Raw genomic sequence first — 21,800 nt, 5'->3', positions numbered from 1 at the left:
GCAGGGCAGGCTCGAAGGGCTAGATGGCCTAAACCTGCTCCTATTTCTTATGTTCTTATGTTCTTACGAATTGGGAATAGGAAATAAAAATTTTCAGCAAAAGATGTTGGATAATAAGAAAGGTTCTTTGTAGAGTGGGTAAATGGGAGAGGGAATGGGTTAGGAAGTGGGAGGGGATGGTGAAGTGGAGATGTGGATGATTGGAAAGGGCAGATAGGGAGAAGTGTGAGAGGTCAGTGGATATGAGAAGCTTAGATAGCGAACGGTTAATGAGCAAATCGACAGGTTGGGAACAGAAAGGAGAATAATGTTCGGGCTGAGGACATGGCGGAATTTAAATGCTGACTGGAGGACGCACAAATGGAATAGGGTGAGAGGGAATCGAAAGATTTCGGAGGGAGATTGTGTTGATGAGAATTTGGGGTGATGTGCAACGATTAGTGGGGAGAGAAGTCAGAACAAATGAGTGAGAAACGTTGTCACTGAGAATGGGAAGGGCGACATAGGCGGGGAGGGGATCGGGAAGGGTTGAGTGAGTGTTACAATAATATGGGGAAGTGGTGCAACGATAGGAAATGGAAAATATGGAGAAAATGTGCTGAAGAGAATGGGGAAGCTGTGATGGTGAAAAGAGGCACGGGACGGGTCAAAGTTGGAACGTGGTAACTGTGGTTGAGGGCGAGGGAAGTACAGAATGTTGCAGCTGCAGAGGACTAAATCACGGTGTCGTGTGGGAGTCTGGGGCATGCAGAATGATAGGAGTGAATAGGGAAGAAGTAATGGAGAAATGGGACAGAATACAAGGTGGGCAGAAGAGGAGGCAGAAGAGAAGAGGTGGCGAAAAACTGCAGCAGGCGACGGTGCAGAGGGACCTCGGGGTCCTTGTGCATGAGTCGCAAAAACCCAGCCTGCAGGTGCAGCAGGTGGTCAGGAAGGCGAATGGGATGCTGGCCTTCATAGCGAAGGGGATTGAATATAAAAGTAGGGAGGTCTTGCTGCAGCTGTATAGGGCACTGGTGAGGCCGCAGCTGGAGTACTGTGTGCAGTTTTGGTCGCCGTACTTACGCAAGGATATTTTGGCCTTGGAGGGAGTGCAGAGGAGGTTTACTAGGAGTTGAGGGGGTTGACCTATGAGGAGAGGCTGAATAAACGAGGCTTGAACTCGTTAGAGTTTAGAAGAATGAGGGGAGATCTCATTGAGACGTATAAGATGATGAATGGGATGGATAGGATAGAGGTGGAGAGACTCTTCCCGCTCAGAAAGGACAGTAGGACTAGGGGGCACAGCCTCAAGATAAAGGCGCGGGGGGGCGGTTTAGAACGGAGCTGAGGAGGAACTTCTTCACTCAAAGGGTGGTGAATCTCTGGAATTCTCTGCCCGTTGAAGTGGTGGAGGCTGCCTCGCTAAATATTTTTAAGATGCGGGTTGATGGGTTTTTGATAAGCGAGGGGATTAAAGGTTACGGGGAGAGGGCGGGAATGTGGAACTGAGCCACGACAGATCAGGCATGATCTTATTGAATGGTGGGGCAGGCTCGAAGGGCTAGATGGCCTAATCCTGCTCCTATTTCTTATGTTCTTATGGAACCGGAGAATCCAGAAATGGTTGGGGAGAATGTAAGGTTGAATTAATGGAAAGAGGTAGAGGAGAACATGTAAGCGGAAAAATGATGTTTGGGAAGAACTAAAGGAGAAATTGTGGAAAGGGTAAATGACGGATGTGGTTGTTAATGGTGGAATGCTCAAGGCTGAGAATGTCAACGGCATAATTTTGAGTGGGCGAGAACGTGGAAAATCGGGAAAAAACACAGGGAAGGAAGACGATGGAGGTATTAGAATTGGTGAGACGGAGGTCGTGAATGGCGAGAGGTAATTTGTTAGCGTCGGAAGTAAGGTTACATTAACACTGAAAATTTCCTAGTTATCACTCTGTGGTGCCTGTTCGGTTCCAGTAAGGGACAGTTTTATTATGGCAAATGCACCTGACCAGCATATCTTTTGGATTGTGAAATGGTACTGAAGAACCTGGAAGAAACGCACACAGACATGGGGACGACGTGCATCCTGTGCATCGACAGTTATCCAAGCATGGAACTGATCCTGGGTTCTTGGTGCGGTGAGGCAGCAGTGATAACCACTGTGCCAGCATTCTCCAGATGGGGAATATGAAGTGGAATGTGATTAATTATTAGTGTGGGAAAGGAAAGGGGAGTGGGAGGAGGAGAGGACAATTTATAAATATATAATGGAGGAGAGGGGAAAAAAAACAACAGCTGGAAATTGGACATAGGGAATGCAGGCAAATAACAGGATAGATGAGGGGAGAATTTAGCACCAGAGGAATGGGATATAGAGAATTGCAGATTAAGTTGTATGGGGGAATTAAGAGGGGAGAATTGTGGAGTGAAGGAGGCTGGAAATCCGAGAAGTTGAGGGAGAAATGAGAAGTGTTGAAAGGGATTGTGAGGCGCACAAGGATGGTGGTTGCGGATGAATGGGAAAGTGGTGGGGAGAGGAGCGGTGAAGAGGAAAATGTTGGAAAATTGCTCATCCACTCCTTCCCCACTTGCAATACACCCAGACTCTGCACTTCCGTGGTGGATTTTGTTACTTACTGCATCGATCTCTCAATTTATTATCGCTGATTCATTTTCAAATTGTTGTCAGTAGGATACCACTGGACAGGCCAATGAGTCACTTGGTGCCATTCAATGTTGCAACAAGACTGACATTTTATATGCAAAATCTGTCAACTTGCTGCTTTGGCTCCAAGTCTGGTAATCAACCCCTCAGTTTCCTATTTTAATTAACTGATTATTGAGGATTATCACCATTCCCTGGAAGAATTCTCCCCAAAAACACCACTTGTTACATGATGTGAATGCCAGTGGCCTATCTCGTGGTCATGATTACTATCACGGTGTTAGATTATTTGTAGTTTGGAATATTGTCTTTACCAGATATAGCCTTTTTCACTATACCGACACATAAACTTATCAAATTCCTCTCTTCTTGAAGAGTCACTGTTTCTATCTGGATTTCAACTTGAAGGAATGTGCTATATTTCTGCATCATTGAATGGCCATTTTAAACAAATACTACATAATTTACGTTCATAGGACGTCACATTTGCTCTCTCATTCAAAACATTTCAAATGGCCCCATGCAGGAGACGGAGAGAAGCTCGGTTTAGTGAGATTGCTAATAGGAGAAAAGCTGATTTGGCCTTTGATAAGCAAACTTTGACATCAATGGGACTTTCCTCGATAACTGTTCACATTTGTTTCTTATTTCCATGTTTGTTTAATTCCATGTGTGGTTAATTCTCTAATTTTAAGTTAAATTCGCATATTGGAATTTGAGCGGAGATTCTTCCAGCTACATTATGCATAAACTAACTATAATGGTTCTGTAACTTTGTCCATTGACTAAGTAGCAACCTTAACGCAAACCCACTCAGGACAGATTGTTGAAATGGAAAAAAAAATCATGACAGAATTTTTGTAATAATAAGTTCATGTTTCAGAGCGAAAACGGCTAGACGTTTAGTTTGGTGAGATGGATAAGAAAACTTCTGGGATAATTAGCTCGGTAAATGGACAGTCAACTGAATTTCTCAATCTTCAGCAATCATAGGTTGGACCTTGCATGAAGTAATGTACACCGCTCCGGTTATCAAAGGGTATCACATACTTCTGAAAAATGGTACAGACAATGTTTTCCGGGGTGACACCAGAAGTCAGCGACTCCACTTGTGTGGAGCAATGTCAAAACCATTTCTGAAAGGTAGGGGAGTCTAAAACTGCAGGGCATAGGTTTAAGGTGAGAGGGGAGAGATACAAAAGTGCTCAGAGGGGCAATTTTTTTCAGAGTGGTGAGTGTCTAGAACGAACTGCCAGAGGTAATAGTAGAGGCAGTTACACTTTTGTCTTTTAAAAAGCATTTAGGTAGTTACATGGGTAAGATAGGTATAGAGAGGTATGGGCCAAACGCGCGCAACTGGGACTCGCGTGGACAAGTTGGGCCGAAGGGCCAGTTTCCATGCTGCAAACCTCTATGACTATGACTCCATCAATGTCAACTGACCTATTCTGCGGTGTTAATAACCAGGCATCGCATAACCTCCATCGCCCTTTACTTTCGTTCTCACGGACATTGCTTCATGTTCAGTGGCTTAATAAATCATGGTTCTTCTTGCATTCATAACTCCACGTCTCTTCAGTCTCCACCTTGTCGTCCAAGTCGAGAGTGAATCCATTTGACATTTCCACATAACTTTGATATGGACTTGCTTCAATGGGATTGTTTTAACTCGCTCAATTTTTGTAAATTTAGTTTTAACTGCAGAATGTCGAATAATGGCTGTGTGTCCGTCACCAGACCGGTAAACGCTTCAGCACCCTGCACATCCATTACACCGCTTTGCACTTCGTCCACCTCAAGCTGTACAGATACATAAATAGCTAATCACACGTTATAAACTAGAACGTAATACATAGAAAATCCAGTCAGAGAGAGGATTATGAAAATATATTACTTTTTTGCCATTTATCATAATGCAACTTCTAGTTCTGAATAGCATTGCACGCTCAACGCTTTGTCAGGTTCGTGATAAATTAACTTTACAGTCATTACATTTTTCAAAATAGGAAGCTGATTTGAAATATGTGAAGTTTATACTGGCAAAAACTATTTGCTGCGTTGCCACACATTTATGCGGACCGATGTTCGACAGACGGCACCTGAAACATTGATGTTGAAATCCTGATTAAAGCCGAGATGATCAGTCATCAACTGAAGCCTAATTCCCTGACTATTATGATCATTGTTCTCTTATCAATTTACACCCCTTATAAAATAAACATACCCATTGACTTAAGATATTTGTCGCGTTCCCGATTTGGTACATTCTCATTGCAGAGATTAATAAACCCAGTCTCATTCTAAATTGCATTTATCGTGATTTATAATCGATTCATTGAAACAGCTGGGTGTTTTTTTTTCGCGACTTTAATTTAGAAACTATACAATGACGTGAACTTTAATTGCTCATCCGAGTAAAGTTGTGAACCTTATCGGTGGCTATCCCGCTGCATTTATACGCCGTTGATAAACATGTTTTACTATATGTAAGGAAACAAAATTGAGGACAGGTATCTGGTTCCGAATGCGGAACCAGAAGCGTCCTGGGAGCAGTGGGAGGGAGAACTGGAGCTACTTAGTGAGTATAGAACTAACCTACTTTAGGGATCCGCGCCTAGTCTCCAGGGAGCAGTCGGAGGCTGGAACCGAGCTTCACAGTGAGAACAAAACTAACGTCTTGAAATGTGTCGCCACAGAAAAGCAATACTGAAGCAGGCGACGGTGCAGAGGGACCTCGGGGTCCTTGTGCATGAGTCGCAAAAACCCAGCCTGCAGGTGCAGCAGGTGGTCAGGAAGGCGAATGGGATGCTGGCCTTCATAGCGAGGGGGATTGAATATAAAAGTAGGGAGGTCTTGCTGCAGCTGTATAGGGCACTGGTGAGGCCGCAGCTGGAGTACTGTGTGCAGTTTTGGTCGCCGCCCTTACGCAAGGATATTTTGGCCTTGGAGGGAGTGCAGAGGAGGTTTACTAGGCTGATGCTGGAGTTAAGGGGGTTGAGCTATGAGGAGAGGCTGAATAAACTAGGCTTGTACTCGTTAGAGTTTAGAAGAATGAGGGGAGATCTCATTGAGACATATAAGATGATGAATGGGATAGATCGGATAGAGGTGGAGAGGCTCTTCCCGCTCAGAAAGGACAGTAGGACTAGGGGGCACAGCCTCAAGATAAAGGGTTGGGGGGGGCGGTTTAGAACGGAGTTGAGGAGGAACTTCTTCACTCAAAGGGTGGTGAATCTCTGGAATTCTCTGCCCGTTGAAGTGGTGGAGGCTGCCTCGCTCAATATTTTTAAGACGCGGGTTGATGGGTTTTTGATAAGAGAGGGGATTAAGGGTTATGGGGAGAGGGCGGGAAAGTGGAACTGAGCCACGACAGATCAGCCATGATCTTATTGAATGGCGGGGCAGGCTCGAAGGGCTAGATGGCCTACTCCTGCTCCTATTTCTTATGTTCTCATGTTCTTCAGCAACACGCCTGTATCATAACGGGCATCATCAATCAGATTGACACATCCACATGATGGAATGAACTGTGGAACTGCAGTCCAAACATATAAATATAATATGGATTCGCAGTATCAATCATATAGAACATAGAACATAGAACATTACAGCGCAGAACAGGCCCTTCGGCCCACGATGTTGCGCCGACCAGTTACAAAAACAATGACCCACTAGCCTATACCAATCCCATTTCGTCCATAAACCTATCCAGAGATCTCTTAAACGCCCCCAAACTAGACGCATTTACAACTGCAGCAGGCAGGGCATTCCAATCCCTCACCACCCGCTGGGTAAAGAACCTACCCTTGACATCCGTCCTGTAGCTACCCCCCCTTAATTTAAAGCCATGCCCCCTCGTGCTAGCTTTCTCCATCCGAGGAAAAAGGCTATCACTATCCACCCTATCTAAACCTCTAATCATCTTATATGTTTCAATAAGATCCCCTCTTAGCCGCCTTCTTTCCAACGAAAACAACCCTAGATCCCTCAGTCTCTCCTCATAGGACCTCCCCTCCATACCAGGCAACATCCTAGTAAACCTCCTCTGCACCCTCTCCAACGCCTCCACATCCTTCTTGTAATGCGGGGACCAGAACTGCACACAGTACTCCAAGTGCGGCCGCACTAGAGTAGTGTACAGTTGCAACATTACACTGCGACTCCTAAATTCAATCCCCCTACCAATAAACGCCAAGACACCGTACGCCTTCTTGACAACCATATCTACTTGATTCCCAACTTTCAGGGATCTATGTACACACACACCTAGATCCCTCTGTTCATCCACACTATTCAAAGTCCTCCCGTTAGCCCTATACTCGACACATCTGTTGCTCCTACCAAAGTGAATTACCTCACACTTCTCCGCATTAAATTCCATCCGCCACCTCTCGGCCCAGCTCTGCAACCTATCTAAGTCTCCCTGCAGACTATGACACCCTTCCTCACAATCTACCACACCTCCAATTTTGGTGTCATCAGCAAATTTACTAATCCACCCAACTATACCCTCATCCAGATCATTAATAAAAATTACAAACAACAGTGGCCCCAAAACAGATCCCTGAGGCACACCACTCGTAACTGCACTCCATGATGAATATTTACCATCCACCACCACCCTCTGTCTCCTATCTGATAGCCAATTCCTGATCCAACTTCCTAGATTACCCACAATCCCATACATCTGCATTTTCTGCAGAAGCCTACCATGGTGAACCTTATCGAACGCCTTACTAAAATCCATGTATACCACATCAACTGCCTTACCCCCATCCACCTCTTTGGTCACCTTCTCAAAAAACTCAATAAGGTTAGTAAGGCACGACCTACCCGCTGCAAAACCATGCTGACTATTTCTAATCAATTCATTACACTCCAAATAACTATAAATCCTATCCCTAATAATTTTTTCTAAAACCTTGCCCACAACAGAAGTAAGACTCACCGGTCTATAATTCCCGGCAAAGTCTCTGTTCCCCTTCTTAAACAATGGGACAACATTCGCTATCCTCCAATCCTCCGGGACTACACCAGAGACCAATGACGACCTGAAGATCTGAGCCAGAGGCTCTGCAATCACCTCTCTCGCCTCCCAGAGAATCCTAGGGTAGATCCCATCCGGACCAGGGGACTTATCTATTTTCAGCCCCTCAAGAATTTCCAGCACATCCTCTTTATCAACCGTAATACTGTCTATTTTACACCCCTGTAACCCAATGTCCTCCTCAGCTATATTCATGTCCCCCTGCGTGAACACCGAAGAGAAATATTGGTTCAATACTTCTCCAATCTCCTCCGGTTCCACACACAACTTCCCCCTGCTGTCTGTAACTGGCCCTAATCTTGCCCTGACCAACCTTCTGTTCTTGACATACCTATAGAACGCCTTAGGATTCTCCTTAATCCTATCAGCCAAAGTCTTCTCATGTCCTCTTTTAGCCCTTCTCAACTCACTCTTCAACTCCCTCCTAGCCAATCTAAAGCTTTCTAGTGCACTATCTGAGCCCTCCAATCTCATCCGAACATAAGCCTCCTTTTTCTTTTTAACCTGCTCATTATCCGAAAGGTAATTATTATACAACGAACGTGTCTCATGTTCCGTATTAGAAAGGAACAGAAGAAGAGGTAATGGGGAATTTGATTTCGCAATTGTGTTCATAAGGTGTCTGTAATAAATGATTGGTTAATATAGACATTCTGAGCATATCCTTTACAGAACTAAGCTGGAAGCCTGGCCAGTGTCAATATTAGCAGAGAATAATGGAAACAATCAGTATCTGAGATTTACCTACTATGAGTTCGGCTAAGGTTCATTGGTTGTTTGAGGGAAACAATGATTATTGTTTATTGCAGCAGTTTCAACAAGAACGGATAGCGATTATGACTTTATTAATGGATCTGTATGGAGGTTAAACGTCTCCTCAGACATCCCTCCTCAGGGATGTCGATATAAGACTGTTGACAAGTTTAAGCAAAGTTCCACGATCGGGAAGAGAAGATGTTGGTATAGACAAAGACTGCTTTCGCGGATGAACATCTAACTGCCTTGTGGCGGTTGCACCATCTCAAGCTGGCAGTGCAGATCTGGTAAGGAAGGTTACCAGAATCATTTTCTGACCCAGGAAGGCAGTTTACTCTTGGAGAAGCAGTCTGCCTGCCGCGCAGATTTTTCTTTAAGTTGCGTAATGCAGATCTAAATTAGACAATGCTGCAATTTAATACGACATAGAAACATAGAAAATAGGTCATAGAAATAGAGCCCGCACCACCATTCAAAATGATTGTGGCTGATCATGCACTCTCAGTATCCCACTCTCACTTTTTGTCCATCCCCCTCAATCCCTTTTGACACAAGGGCTCGTCCAGCTCCCTCTGGAACATATTTAACAGCTTTCTGTGGTGAAGGTTCAAAAGCTTCCACAGGTTCAAAACTTACTGAATGAAGAAGCTCTTCATTTTCTCAGTCCTGAATGTCTTACCACTTATCCTGAGACTGTGACCCCGAGATCTGATTTTTCTAACTCTATATTCTTTACCAGACGCTAATGCCTTCCTTACCTCTGCAAACTCAGGAGGTCACAAAAAGCTTCTTGTCTCCGTAACACTCCAACTCTGAAAGTCATTGCAACGTTGCCCATCGTACAAAGTTGCTTTCAGCAAATGGACCATCACATTTACTACGGCATATCACTGTCTGATGACTCAACAAACAATTAGTTGGCATTAAAGTGATTTGGAATGCTATTTGTATTCTGAACAGTGATACAGAAGAACAAGTGTTTTTTACAATGCGGTTGCTTGTTACATAACTTTAAACCAAAGGGATAATGAAAAGTTGAGTCATTTTTCAATAATTTGTTTTTGATAAGATAAATATAGGAGTAAAATTGAAACATAAAGTTACTTGTGAGACTAATCACCAATGACATGGAAGAACAAGCAAAGCTTTCATTTCTGCATAAACGTCCTACCTATGACAAGATGTTTGTGATAAATGTTTATGACCACGCTCAGAGCCAGAACTAGAATGCCATGAATTGTTTTTTGCTCTTTAGGATATGGAGAATACCGTCACACTAATGGCATACAGAGACCTGGAAGGACCAAGCTAGAGTCCCAGGCTAGCCAAACTGACACCCACTGACAATGGCATGGTTTACAAAACATAACAGGCTACAAAATGAAGGCACGTAAAATTGCTGGTTCCAACGCACCCCTCCCTGATGAGCTCAATACATTCTATGCCCATTTTGAGCAAGAGGTCAGTGAGAGCATGCCCTCCAACCTGGAAGCCCAGGATGAACCTGTATCTGGGGTCTGATATCAGAGCAATTTTCTTGAAGGTCAGCTCAAGGAAAGCAACTAGCCTGGTCGGGATATCTGGACGTGAACTCAGATCCTGGGTGGATCTGCTGACGGAGATATTTGCGGATGTCTTCAACCTCTGTTGACAACCATCTGAGTTGCCTACCTGCTTCTAGAAGACAACCATCATCCACTTACCTAAGAAAAACCAAGCAGTGTGCTTTAATAACTATCGGCCGATGACTGACATTCATCATTAATAAATGCTTCGAAAGGTTAGCCATGGCCTGACTCAATTTCAGCCTCCTGGACTACCTGTATCCACTACAGTTTGCCTACCACCGGAAAAGGTCCACAGCAGACGCCATCTCCCTGGCCCTGCACTCAATCCTGGAAGACCTAGACAACTATGTCAGACCCCTATTTATTGACTACAGCTCAGCCTTCAACACTATTATTTCCACAAAACTCATCTCCAAACTCCATGGTCTGGTCCTCGGCACCTCCCTCTGTGACTGGATCCTAACTTCCTAACTTCCTAAATTTGGCGTGTCAGTTATGACTCTCACCAACGTTCACAGATGCACCATAGAAAGCACTCTTTCTGGTTGTATCACAGCTTGGTGTGACTCCTGCTCTGCCCAAGGCCGCATGGAACTGCAAAAGCCGTGAATACAGCCCAATCCATCACGCAAACCAGCCTGCCATCCATTGACTCCGTCTACACTTTCCGCTGCCTCGGCAAAGTAGCCAGCATAATTAAGGACCCACGCACCCCTGCTATTCTCTCCTCCATCTTCTTTCTTCGGGAAAAAAAGATACAAAATTCTGAGGTCACGAACCAAGAACTGCTGCTGTCAGTCTTTTGAATGACCATACCTTGCATTAAGTTGATCTTTCTCTACACCCTAGCTATGACTGTAGCATTACATTCTGCACTCTCTCAGTTCTTTCCCTATGAATGGTATGTTTTGTCAGGATAGCGCATAAGAAGCAATACTTTTCACTGTACGTTAATACATGTGACAATAATAAATCAAATAAAATCTAATCTAATAAATTCAGTGGCAGCAGTATAACATGAAATTTAACAATAATTTCTCACCCAAACACTGGAGAGTATCAGAATCACAGAGTCACTGAGTTGCATCGTATTATTGAAAATTCAACAGATCGATATTCTATCACATAGTAACACAAGACAAGTATTATTGCAAATACGTATTATCTTTGAATAAAAAAAAATGTGTTCGATGGTCTCATCTGTCGGAAATGTCAATGACTCAATAGTCCTACACTGCATCAGATCACTGAACTGTACTAGTTTGTAGAGTACCTTTAGTTTGAGGTGCCTGACTAATACGTACCACTTGCTTGAGATATCTTATTACAGGAACTGATGAATTAACTTACGTTCATTTCACGTTTTTAGTAGTATGAATTGGCTGCACAACTTTAAGAAATAGGTTAAGGACTCCGTTAGTTTCAGGTGACCAATTCAGCTGGGTTGTAATAGATTAGGATGTTGTTTCAGTCAGAGGAGAAGAAGCAGTTTCATTGTCGGTATTGGGTGCAGAGTTATGTTCCGAATTGGAGGGTGAACATCGACTGGTCTGAATGTTAGTGCTACTTGTGGCGATTGTAAATGAAATCACAGAATCCCAACAGTACAGAAGAAGAATCTGTTCCGATCTCAATCTCACCCAGGCCCTGTGCCCTGCTAATCGCCTTTAGACTAGGGCCAATTTCAGCACGTCAATCAACTTAAACCGCAGATTTTTGGAGTGTGGGGGGAAAGCAGAACATCTGAAGGAAACCCACGCAGATACGGGGAGTAAGTGCAACTCCACGAAGGCAGTGATCAAGGCCGGAATCGAACCTACATCCCTAGTGCTGTGAGGCAGCAATGCAACATGCACCACCGTCCTGCCCACAGCAAACGTTCAAACGGCCACGATGTTTGAAGAGCTGGAACAATTAGAGCGACTTTTTCAGCTGGGGAGTACATACCGCGTGAAAAGTGTGTGCCAGTCAGGGGTTTTACCTGAGCCACTTGCCCTCTACTTTATCCCCGTAACCCCGCGCTTTTACCTCCTAACCTATATCTCTGGGCATGGCCAATCCATCTAGCCTGAGCGAGAAAAGAAGGACACCCGGGTTAAACCCACACAGAAACAGGCAAATTTCACACAGATAGTCATCGAAGAGCGGAATTGAACCCAGGCAGTGGACCAAGATTGGAATCGAGCCCAGATCTCTGCTGCTGTGAGGCAGCAGTGCTCACCTCAGTCACCGTGACGCCACAACGCATCAAAAACTACACTGTTAAAGGAATTTCAGATTACAGAAGAAGAGCCCTGAGACAGGCAGGATACATTTAGAATTTCAAATATGAATGGTCACAATAGAGTAAAAGTCATATCATAAACAAGATACGATCTAGCGTTGGGCTGTTATATTTGAATGAACAACCTTAGTTATGGGAGAAGATAGAGCCAACTTCATTATTACTATTATTAGTTAAAGATGCTGGCATTGGGCACTTTTTTATTAGCATTCTAAGTCGATTGCGGAAATAGGTATATTCCATCCTAACACAGGCTGAGCTCAGTGTCATAATCTGTTGCATCAATTTAAATAGAGATAAAAATAGTGCAACATTAACTTGCCCTGGGGATTCGACAGGGTATAAATTAAATGCTTCAAATGGTTTCGAGTTTAATGCAGAGAGGTTTGGTGCAGCAGGAAGCAGCGAATCACTTCTCAGGCAAAATGCATTATCCAAGTGACAGTATCCTGAAAATATATTACAACACCCTTTCTGTGCTTGGTGTGGTTGGTAAGTGACTGTGATGATTGAAGTACTTTTACAATGTTTAAGATCTGCTTTCAAGATTTGCCCAGTGGTAGTAAATGTTACATGTTGTTCTAATTTTATTCCATTGCCCCAATACAATCTCTATTTATCAATCAGATGATCATTTGATTGCCAAGCCGTTGACATTTGGCATTGAGAGGCATTTGGCTCATTGATTCTAAATTGGCTTCCCGTGGAACAGTATTATGTGCCATTCCCCCATTTGATCCACATACCATACTTGCTTCAAATGTCTGCACAATTCCCTTCTGAAATGATTGACTGAACTTCCATCGGGCTCATGAGCAACAAATAACATGTCACTATCAGTCATTATTAAAGAAAAATGTTCTACCTGGCACTGATCAAGTAGCTCTAGGTCAAAATGTTAAATACGCATACCCTAGTCCTTGAGCCATGAGCTAATGAGAAGAGTTTCATGTTCTCTATCTAACCAAAGTCTGTTATGACATGGAGCACTGCTATTAAATCAACCTTGATCTTCTTTTCACTCCAAGGAAAACAATGCCGGCATTTCCAAACTAAACTTACATCCATACTTACAACTGAAATCATCCATCCTGGAACAATCTTCTAAAACTGCTCTGAACCCCTTGAAGAATCTTTCCATATTCCATAACCCGTGGTGACAAGAATTGGAAGCAATAGTTAAGGACAAACCAGAGCTTCAAAAATATCCATCCTAATTTTCCTTTATGAAGAACAGATCCATATCCATAACTGCCAATATCTTAGTGGCAGTTATGGATATGGCAGCCCCCAAAACAGATGCACATGCAAGCCTTAGGTTTTCTTCACACACATATTTTGGAATTATATTATTATTTTGTACATATGCATCTCTGTAAGCTTTCTACCAGAACGCATGATCTCACACATCTGTATAAAATTCTAACTTCCACATGCGTTGATTCCGCTAACCTAACTTTTCCTGCAGCAGGCGATTCGTATCAGCCTCACCCTTTGTCGTTCCTCCAACTTTGGTATCATCGACCACTTCTAAAATTTTATATGTGATTTAAAATATAAAAGCCAAGTGATTGATAGATGTCAAAAGAGCAGCTGTGCTCGGAGATACGCTGAGGAGACAACAATATTTATCGTCCTCAGGACTAAAATCAGACTTCTAACACAATTATCAGTCAAGACTATTTATTGGTGTCACAAGTAGGTTTACATTAACACTGCAACAAAGTTACAGTGAAACGTCCCAGTCGCCATAATCTGTCGCCTGTTTCGGTACACTGAGGGAGAATTTAGCATGGTCAACACACCTACCAGCACGTCTTTCGGATTATGGCAGGAAACCAGAGCACCCAAGGAAATTCGCGCACACATGGGAGAGCACATAGATTCTGCACAACCAGTGACCCAAGCCGAGGTTCAAACGCTGCTTGTTGGCGCTATAAGGCAGCAGTCCTAACCACTGTGCTACCGACCTGCTTTCTGTCCCAAACTAATTACTTTAACTTAAACACAATCGATTCCACAAAATTCAATTTTGAAATTTCAACCTTTTTTTCCATCCTAAACCAATTTCTCTAACTTAAACACAATCGATTCCATAAAATTCAATTTTGAAATTTCAACCTTTTTTTTCCATCCTGAACCATTTTGCTTTTAATACTGAATTGCTATCCTAATGCAAGAAATGTTTGATTCGTTTATTTGCACTGTTTTCCTTTCTCTCATAGTTAATTTACTGGCGATTGTGATACTATCCCGGGGAAAGTGCGGCCTCTCCACTTGCACTAATTACTACTTGGTGGCCATGGCTGTGGCAGATCTTCTATTCATTATGACTAATGTCATTCTGTGGAAGGTTGGCTATTACTATTTCCCGCAGAGGTTCTTTTACATCACACCTGTGTGCAGTTTTATTAATGTGCTGCGTCATGCCGCCACAGATTGTTCTGTCTGGTTCACCATCACTTTCACCTTTGACCGATATGTAGCCATTTGTTGCCAAAAGTTAAAGACAAAGTATTGCACTGAGGAAACTGCAGCTGTGGTTTTGGCAACAACATGCATTCTGCTCTGTTTGAAAAATATACCTTTCTACTTTGCAATAGAACCTGCCGAACTAATAGATAATGTGCCGTGGTCCTGTTATATTAAGCCAGTTTATTACACAGCACCGGAATGGATAGGATTTGACTGGGCCGATACGGTTTTAACTCCATTGCTGCCATTCACTTTGGTGATGGTGCTCAATGCTCTGACTGTCAGGCATATTTTAGTTGCAAGTCGAGTCCGCAAGAGCTTAAGGGGTCAGGGCAATAGAGACAATCGCAATGACCCAGAGATGGAGAGTAGAAGGAAATCCATAATTTTACTTTTCACCATATCCGGCAGTTTTATACTTCTATGGCTAGTGTATGTTTTACATTTCTTATATTATACCATTAAAGGAGGAAACGCCAGGGATTACACCACATCTGAATTCATATTCGGGCAAGTTGGATTTATGCTGCAGAATTTAAGTTGCTGTACAAATACATTTATTTATGGGGCGACTCAGTCAAAATTTAGAGAACAGCTCATGAGTGCCGTGAAATATCCAATTACAACAATGATTCAATTAATTAATAGACAAAACAAATGAGAATACCCAGCGATGGGTCTCTATGTGTTCACTCCATTAACTTAATGTTTATCCTAGAACCTCAAATTGAAACAGAGAAAGAAGTGCACGTTGGAAAATAAATGGTGTCTGCATGTTCGAACCATGAGGATAGAACACGAGAATCAGCATTCCCGGTGCAAGATAGGAGAGCGACAAAACTAGGATTTTCTACTGCCAACATTCACTTCAATTCTCAGCTCCTCACATCTGTTAATCGATGAATAAAATTGTACATTCAGAAGTCAAAATCTGCAAATGCTTGCAATATTAGTGTGGCAATGGATTTTTGTCACACATTATTGGACACACCACTCTTCAAATCCTCCCGCCAAATTACCAAAGTCTTTCTGTCTGTCTCTGTGTCTCTGTCTCCCCCCAGCCCACTCCTCATTTTCCTCACTCTATCTTTGAATCTGATCGTGAGAAGTTCGGGCGGGATTCCTCAGAACTAGCCCACCCAAGAGTCTTGGGCTAGGACATATAAACCACGTCGATCGAATGAGCCTGGGTCTGACACCAAACTAACAACCCCAGAGCCTTAGCTTTGGACTGATTTGAAAAATCTAATATAGTACTTCCCTCGTCCGCACATGAGCCGGTTATGTATGTGGTTCAGTTTCTTCAGATACAAGAAATTTCCCACCATAAAATATTTATTTTCCTCATAGAAATTTGGGAAATAGGAGCAAGAATATACTATTCGCCCCCCAAATCTGCTTGGTTACTTCAGAAGATCATTTTTGATTATCTATCTCAACGTCACTGCCCCACAAAAAAATTATACGGCTTCGTGTGTTTAATATCGTGTGTAGTTCTGTCTGGATTTTACTCAATGACTGAGGCACATGAATTAAGGAAGATGGAACAGAACAATAATCTGTCATTGCTTCATTTCAATCCTGATGCTGACCGATGCTCGCATGTTGCTGATGGCACTATTACGAGAAATGAAATTGGGATAATGGTCAACAAACTTGTAGAAGTAGAGGTTACTGGGATGCTTGACAGATTCTTAAGGTGTCGTTTTACGACTAACAATGATAGCAGTTGGAAAAGCGACAGGTATCAGTCCCTCCATGTTAGACACTTGACATACTTTAGCTCAACTATATCATTAACGCAGCTAGAAATGTGTGAGAAATCAACCTACCCTGTACTTCTTGGAGTGGGGAATAAAGGAGCACCTGCAGAAGAGAAAAAAAACAGGTAGGCACGGGGAGAATGTATAATCTCCACAGAAATTGTCACCCAAGGCCAGAATTGAACTCGAGTTCGTGGCGCTGTGAGGCCACGGTGCCGCACCCACAATGCCAGCGTGCCGCCCAGACTCCTATCCTGAGGTGCATTCTTTGCGTTTTAATTTGCATCGCTTTTGGCTCATTGGGATGGTTTCTCCAATGATGAATTTGTCTTATGAGCTGAGGTTGAGGAAGTTGGGACTACATTTACTGCTGTTTAGAAGGCGTGTTTATCTTATTGAAAGACATATAATTATCATCCGGAATGATAGAGTAGATACTTACATGATAGTTCCTCTCTTGGGAGAAAGTGGAACTAGACGTCGTTGTATTAAAACGCCACCCATTTAAAATTCAGAGGTAGAGGAATTTCCCTCAAAAGTTTTTTTTTGGAATTAGCTATTATAGAGAACAGTGGGTTAATCCAGCCTTCAACGTTGTGTTAGATTATAGGTTGACAAGGGCACCGAAGATCTTACAAAATAGACAGGAATGTGGAGATTGGTCCAAATGTTATACATGGGACTTATTAAATCATAAGAACGGAGCTAGAGCTACACCCGTGGTCCACTTTGGTAGGAAGAATGGTAGGAAGGACTATTACTTACGTGGCGAAAAACTGCAGCAGGCGACGGTGTAGAGGGACCTCGGGGTCCTTGTGCCTGAGTCGCAAAAACCCAGCCTGCAGGTGCAGCAGGTGGTCAGGAAGGCGAATGGGATGCTGGCCTTCATAGCGAGGGGGATTGAATATAAAAGTAGGGAGGTCTTGCTGCAGCTGTATAGGGCATTGGTGAGGCCGCAGCTGGAGTACTGTGTGCAGTTTTGGGCGCCGCACCTGCGCAAGGATATTTTGGCCCTGGAGGGAGTGCAGAGGAGGTTTACTCGGCTGATACCGGAGTTGAGGGGATTGAGCTATGAGGAGAGGCTGAATAAACTAGGCTTGTACTCGTTAGAGTTTAGAAGAATGAGGGGAGATCTCATTGAGACGTATAAGATGATGAATGGGATGGATAGGATAGAGGTGGAGAGACTCTTCCCGCTCAAAAAAGACAGTAGGACTAGGGGGCACAGCCTCAAGATAAAGGGGAGGCGGTTTAGAACGGAGTTGAGGAGGAACTTCTTCACTCAAAGGGTGGTGAATCTCTGGAATTCTCTGCCCGTTGAAGTGGTGGAGGCTGCCTCGCTAAATATTTTTAAGAAGTGGGTTGATGGGTTCTTGATAAGAGAGGGGATTAAGGGTTATGGGGAGAGGGCGGGAAAGTGGAACTGAGCCACAACAGATCAGCCATGATCTTATTGAATGGCGGGACAGGCTCGAAGGGCTAGATGGCCTACTCCTGCTCCTATTTCTTATGTTCTTATGTTCTTATCTGATTTTCATGCTTTCTGCATAGGTAGAAGTCCTCTTCATAGTGTGCACACAGCGCCCCCTCCCGGCCAAGAGTGGATACTTGGAAGGAAAGGAAGGGCGGATTGGAGTCATAACATTTCCTCAGGAAAGATAATTAGAGGAAGTGGTGGAGGAGCAATCGGGAAGAAAATACATGGAATTGGAATGGGGAATATTATTGCGAAGGACAGGTGTCCTCAGAAAGGACAGTAGGACTAGAGGGCACAGCCTCAAGATAAAGGGGGGGCGGTTTAGAACGGAGTTGAGGAGGAACTTCTTCACTCAAAGGGTGGTGAATCTCTGGAATTCTCTGCCCGTTGAAGTGGTGGAGGCTGCCTCGCTAAATATTTTTAAGAAGCGGGTTGATAGGTTTTTGATAAGCGAGGGGATTAAGGGTTATGGGGACAGGGCGGGAATGTGGAACTGAGCAGTGACAGATCAGCCATGATCTTATTGAATGGCGGGGCAGGCTCGAGGGGCTAGATGGCCTAATCCTGCTCCTATTTCTTATGTTCTTACGAATTGGGAATAGGAGATATAAATTTTCAGCAAAAGATGTTGGATAATAAGAAAGGTTCTTTGTAGAGTGGGTAAATGGGAGAGGGAATGGGTTAGGAAGTGGGAGGGGATGGTGAAATGGAGATGTGGATGATTGGAAAGGGCAGATAGGGAGAAGAGTGAGAGGTCGGTGGATATGAGAAGCTTAAATAGCGAACGGTTAATGAGCAAATCGACAGGTTGGGAACAGAAAGGAGAATAATGTTCGGGCTGAGGACATGGCGGAATTTAAATGCTGACTGGAGGACGCGCAAATGGAATAGGGTGAGAGGGAATCGAAAGATTTCGGAGGGAGATTGTGTTGATGAGAATTTGGGGTGATGTGCAACGATTAGTGGGGAGAGAAGTCAGAACAAATGAGTGAGAAACGTTGTCACTGAGAATGGGAAGGGCGACATAGGCGGGGAGGGGGTCGGGAAGGGTTGAGTGAGTGGAACAATAATATGGGGAAGTGGTGCAACGATAGGAAATGGAAAATATGGAGAAAATGTGCTGAAGAGAATGGGGAAGCTGCGATGGTGAAAAGAGGCACGGGACGGGTCAAAGTTGGAACGTGGTAACTGTGGTTGAGGGCGAGGGAAGTACAGAATGTTGCAGCTGCAGAGGACTAAATCACGGTGTCGTGTGGGAGTCTGGGGCATGCAGAATGATAGGAGTGAATAGGGAAGAAGTAATGGAGAAATGGGACAGAATACAAGATGGGCAGAACAGGAGGCAGAAGAGAAGAGGTGGCGAAAACCTGCAGCAGGCGACGGTGCAGAGGGACCTCGGGGTCCTTGTGCATGAGTCGCAAAAACCCAGCCTGCAGGTGCAGCAGGTGGTCTGGAAGGCGAATGGGATGCTGGCCTTCATAGCGAGGGGGATTGAATATAAAAGTAGGGAGGTCTTGCTGCAGCTGTATAGGGCATTGGTGAGGCCGCAGCTGGAGTACTGTGTGCAGTTTTGGTCGCCGCACTTACGCAAGGATATTTTGGCCTTGGAGGGAGTGCAGAGGAGGTTTACTAGGCTGATACCGGAGTTGAGGGGGTTGAGCTATGAGGAGAGGCTGAATAAACTAGGCTTGTACTCGTTAGAGTTTAGAAGAATGAGGGGAGATCTCATTGAGACGTATAAGATGATGAATGGGATGGATAGGATAGAGGTGGAGAGGCTCTTCCCGCTCAGAAAGGACAGTAGGACGAGGGGGCACAGCCTCAAGATAAAGGGGGGGGGGGTGCGGTTTAGAACGGAGTTGAGGAGGAACTTCTTCACTCAAAGGGTGGTGAATCTCTGGAATTCTCTGCCCGTTGAAGTGGTGGAGGCTGCCCCGCTCAATATTTTTATGACGCGGGTTGATGGGTTTTTGATAAGAGAGGGGATTAAGGGTTATGGGGAGAGGGCGGGAATGTGGAACTGAGACACAACAGATCAGCCATGATCTTATTGAATGGCGGGGCAGGCTCGAGGGGCTAGATGGCCTAATCCTGCTCCTCTTCCTCATGCTCTTATGGAACGGGAGAATCCAGAAATGGTTGGGGAGAATGTAAGGTTGAATTATTGGATAGAGGTAGAGGAGAACATGTAAGCGGAAAAATGATGTTTGGGAAGAACTAAAGGAGAAAGTGTGGAAAGGGTAAATGACGGATGTGGTTGTTAATGGTGGAATGCTCAAGGCTGAGAATGTCAACGGCATAATTTTGAGTGGGGGAGAACGTGGAAAATCGGGAAAAAAACACAGGGAAGGGAGACGATGGAGGTGTTAGAACTGGTGAGACGGAGATCGTGAATGGATAGAGGTAATTTGTTAGTGTTGGAAGTAAGGTTACATTAACACTGAAAATTTCCTAGTTATCACTCTGTGGTGCCTGTTCGGTTCCAGTAAGGGACAGTTTTATTATGGCAAATGCACCTGACCAGCATATCTTTTGGATTGTGAAATGGTACTGAAGAACCTGGAAGAAACGCACACAGACATGGGGACGACGTGCAGCCTGTGCATCGACAGTTATCCAAGCATGGAACTGATCCTGGGTTCTTGGTGCGGTGAGGCAGCAGTGATAACCACTGTGCCAGCATTCTCCAGATGGGGAATATGAAGTGGATTGTGATTAATTATTAGTGTGGGAAAGGAAAGGGGAGTGGGAGGAGGAGAGGACAATTTATAAATATATAATGGAGGAGAGGGGAAAAAAAACAACAGCTGGAAATTGGACATAGGGAATGCAGGCAAATAACAGGATAGATGAGGGGAGAATTTAGCACCAGAGGAATGGGATATAGAGAATTGCAGATTAAGTTGTATGGGGGAATTAAGAGGGGAGAATTGTGGAGTGAAGGAGGCTGGAAATCCGAGAAGTTGAGGGAGAAATGAGAAGTGTTGAAAGGGATTGTGAGGCGCACAAGGATGGTGGTTGCGGATGAATGGGAAAGTGGTGGGGAGAGGAGCGGTGAAGAGGAAAATGTTGGAAAATTGCTCATCCACTCCTTCCCCACTTGCAATACACCCAGACTCTGCACTTCCGTGGTGGATTTTGTTACTTACTGCATCGATCTCTGAATTTATTATCGCTGATTCATTTTCAAATTGTTGTCAGTAGGATACCACTGGACAGGCCAATGAGTCACTTGGTGCCATTCAATGTTGCAACAAGACTGACATTTTATATGCAAAATCTGTCAACTTGCTGCTTTGGCTCCAAGTCTGGTAATCAACCCCTCAGTTTCCTATTTTAATTAACTGATTATTGAGGATTATCACCTTTCCCTGGAAGAATTCTCCCCAAAAACACCACTTGTTACATGATGTGAATGCCAGTGGCCTATCTCGTGGTCATGATTACTATCACGGTGTTAGATTATTTGTAGTTTGGAATATTGTCTTTACCAGATATAGCCTTTTTCACTATACCGACACATAAACTTATCAAATTCCTCTCTTCTTGAAGAGTCACTGTTTCTATCTGGATTTCAACTTGAAGGAATGTGCTATATTTCTGCATCATTGAATGGCCATTTTAAACAAATACTACATAATTTACGTTCACAGGACGTCACATTTGCTCTCTCATTCAAAACATTTCAAATGGCCCCATGCAGGAGACGGAGAGAAGCTCGGTTTAGTGAGATTGCTAATAGGAGAAAAGCTGATTTGGCCTTTGATAAGCAAACTTTGACATCAAT

The 21,800-nt window shown here is 43.9% G+C and overlaps 1 protein-coding gene across 1 annotated transcript; it reads left to right on the top strand.

The window, feature by feature from the left end:
* Positions 1 to 1,711: 1,711 nt before the first annotated feature.
* Positions 1,712 to 15,434, top strand: LOC145351384 (putative G-protein coupled receptor 139). The gene is made up of 2 exons (XM_080200994.1): positions 1,712 to 1,829; positions 14,524 to 15,434. Exons 1-2 carry the CDS (start codon positions 1,712 to 1,714, stop codon positions 15,432 to 15,434), a joined length of 1,029 nt encoding a protein of 342 aa, XP_080057120.1.
* The last annotated feature ends 6,366 nt before the right edge of the window (positions 15,435 to 21,800 follow it).

This window comes from Carcharhinus amblyrhynchos, chromosome 13, assembly GCF_965287045.1.
Source record: "Carcharhinus amblyrhynchos chromosome 13, sCarAmb.v2.hapA, whole genome shotgun sequence".
Lineage (NCBI taxonomy): Eukaryota > Metazoa > Chordata > Chondrichthyes > Carcharhiniformes > Carcharhinidae > Carcharhinus > Carcharhinus amblyrhynchos.
Note: the sequence above shows the minus strand (reverse complement) of the source record. Positions and strands in the feature narration are given on the sequence as shown.

Coding starts and splice junctions, on each gene's coding strand:
- LOC145351384 (XM_080200994.1), top strand. CDS start 1,712: ATGACGGATGTGGTTGTTAATGGTGGAATGCTCAAGGCTGAGAATGTC. Junction 1,830..14,523: donor AGGGAAGGAAGACGATGGAG/GTATTAGAATTG, acceptor TTTCTCTCATAG/TTAATTTACTGGCGATTGTG.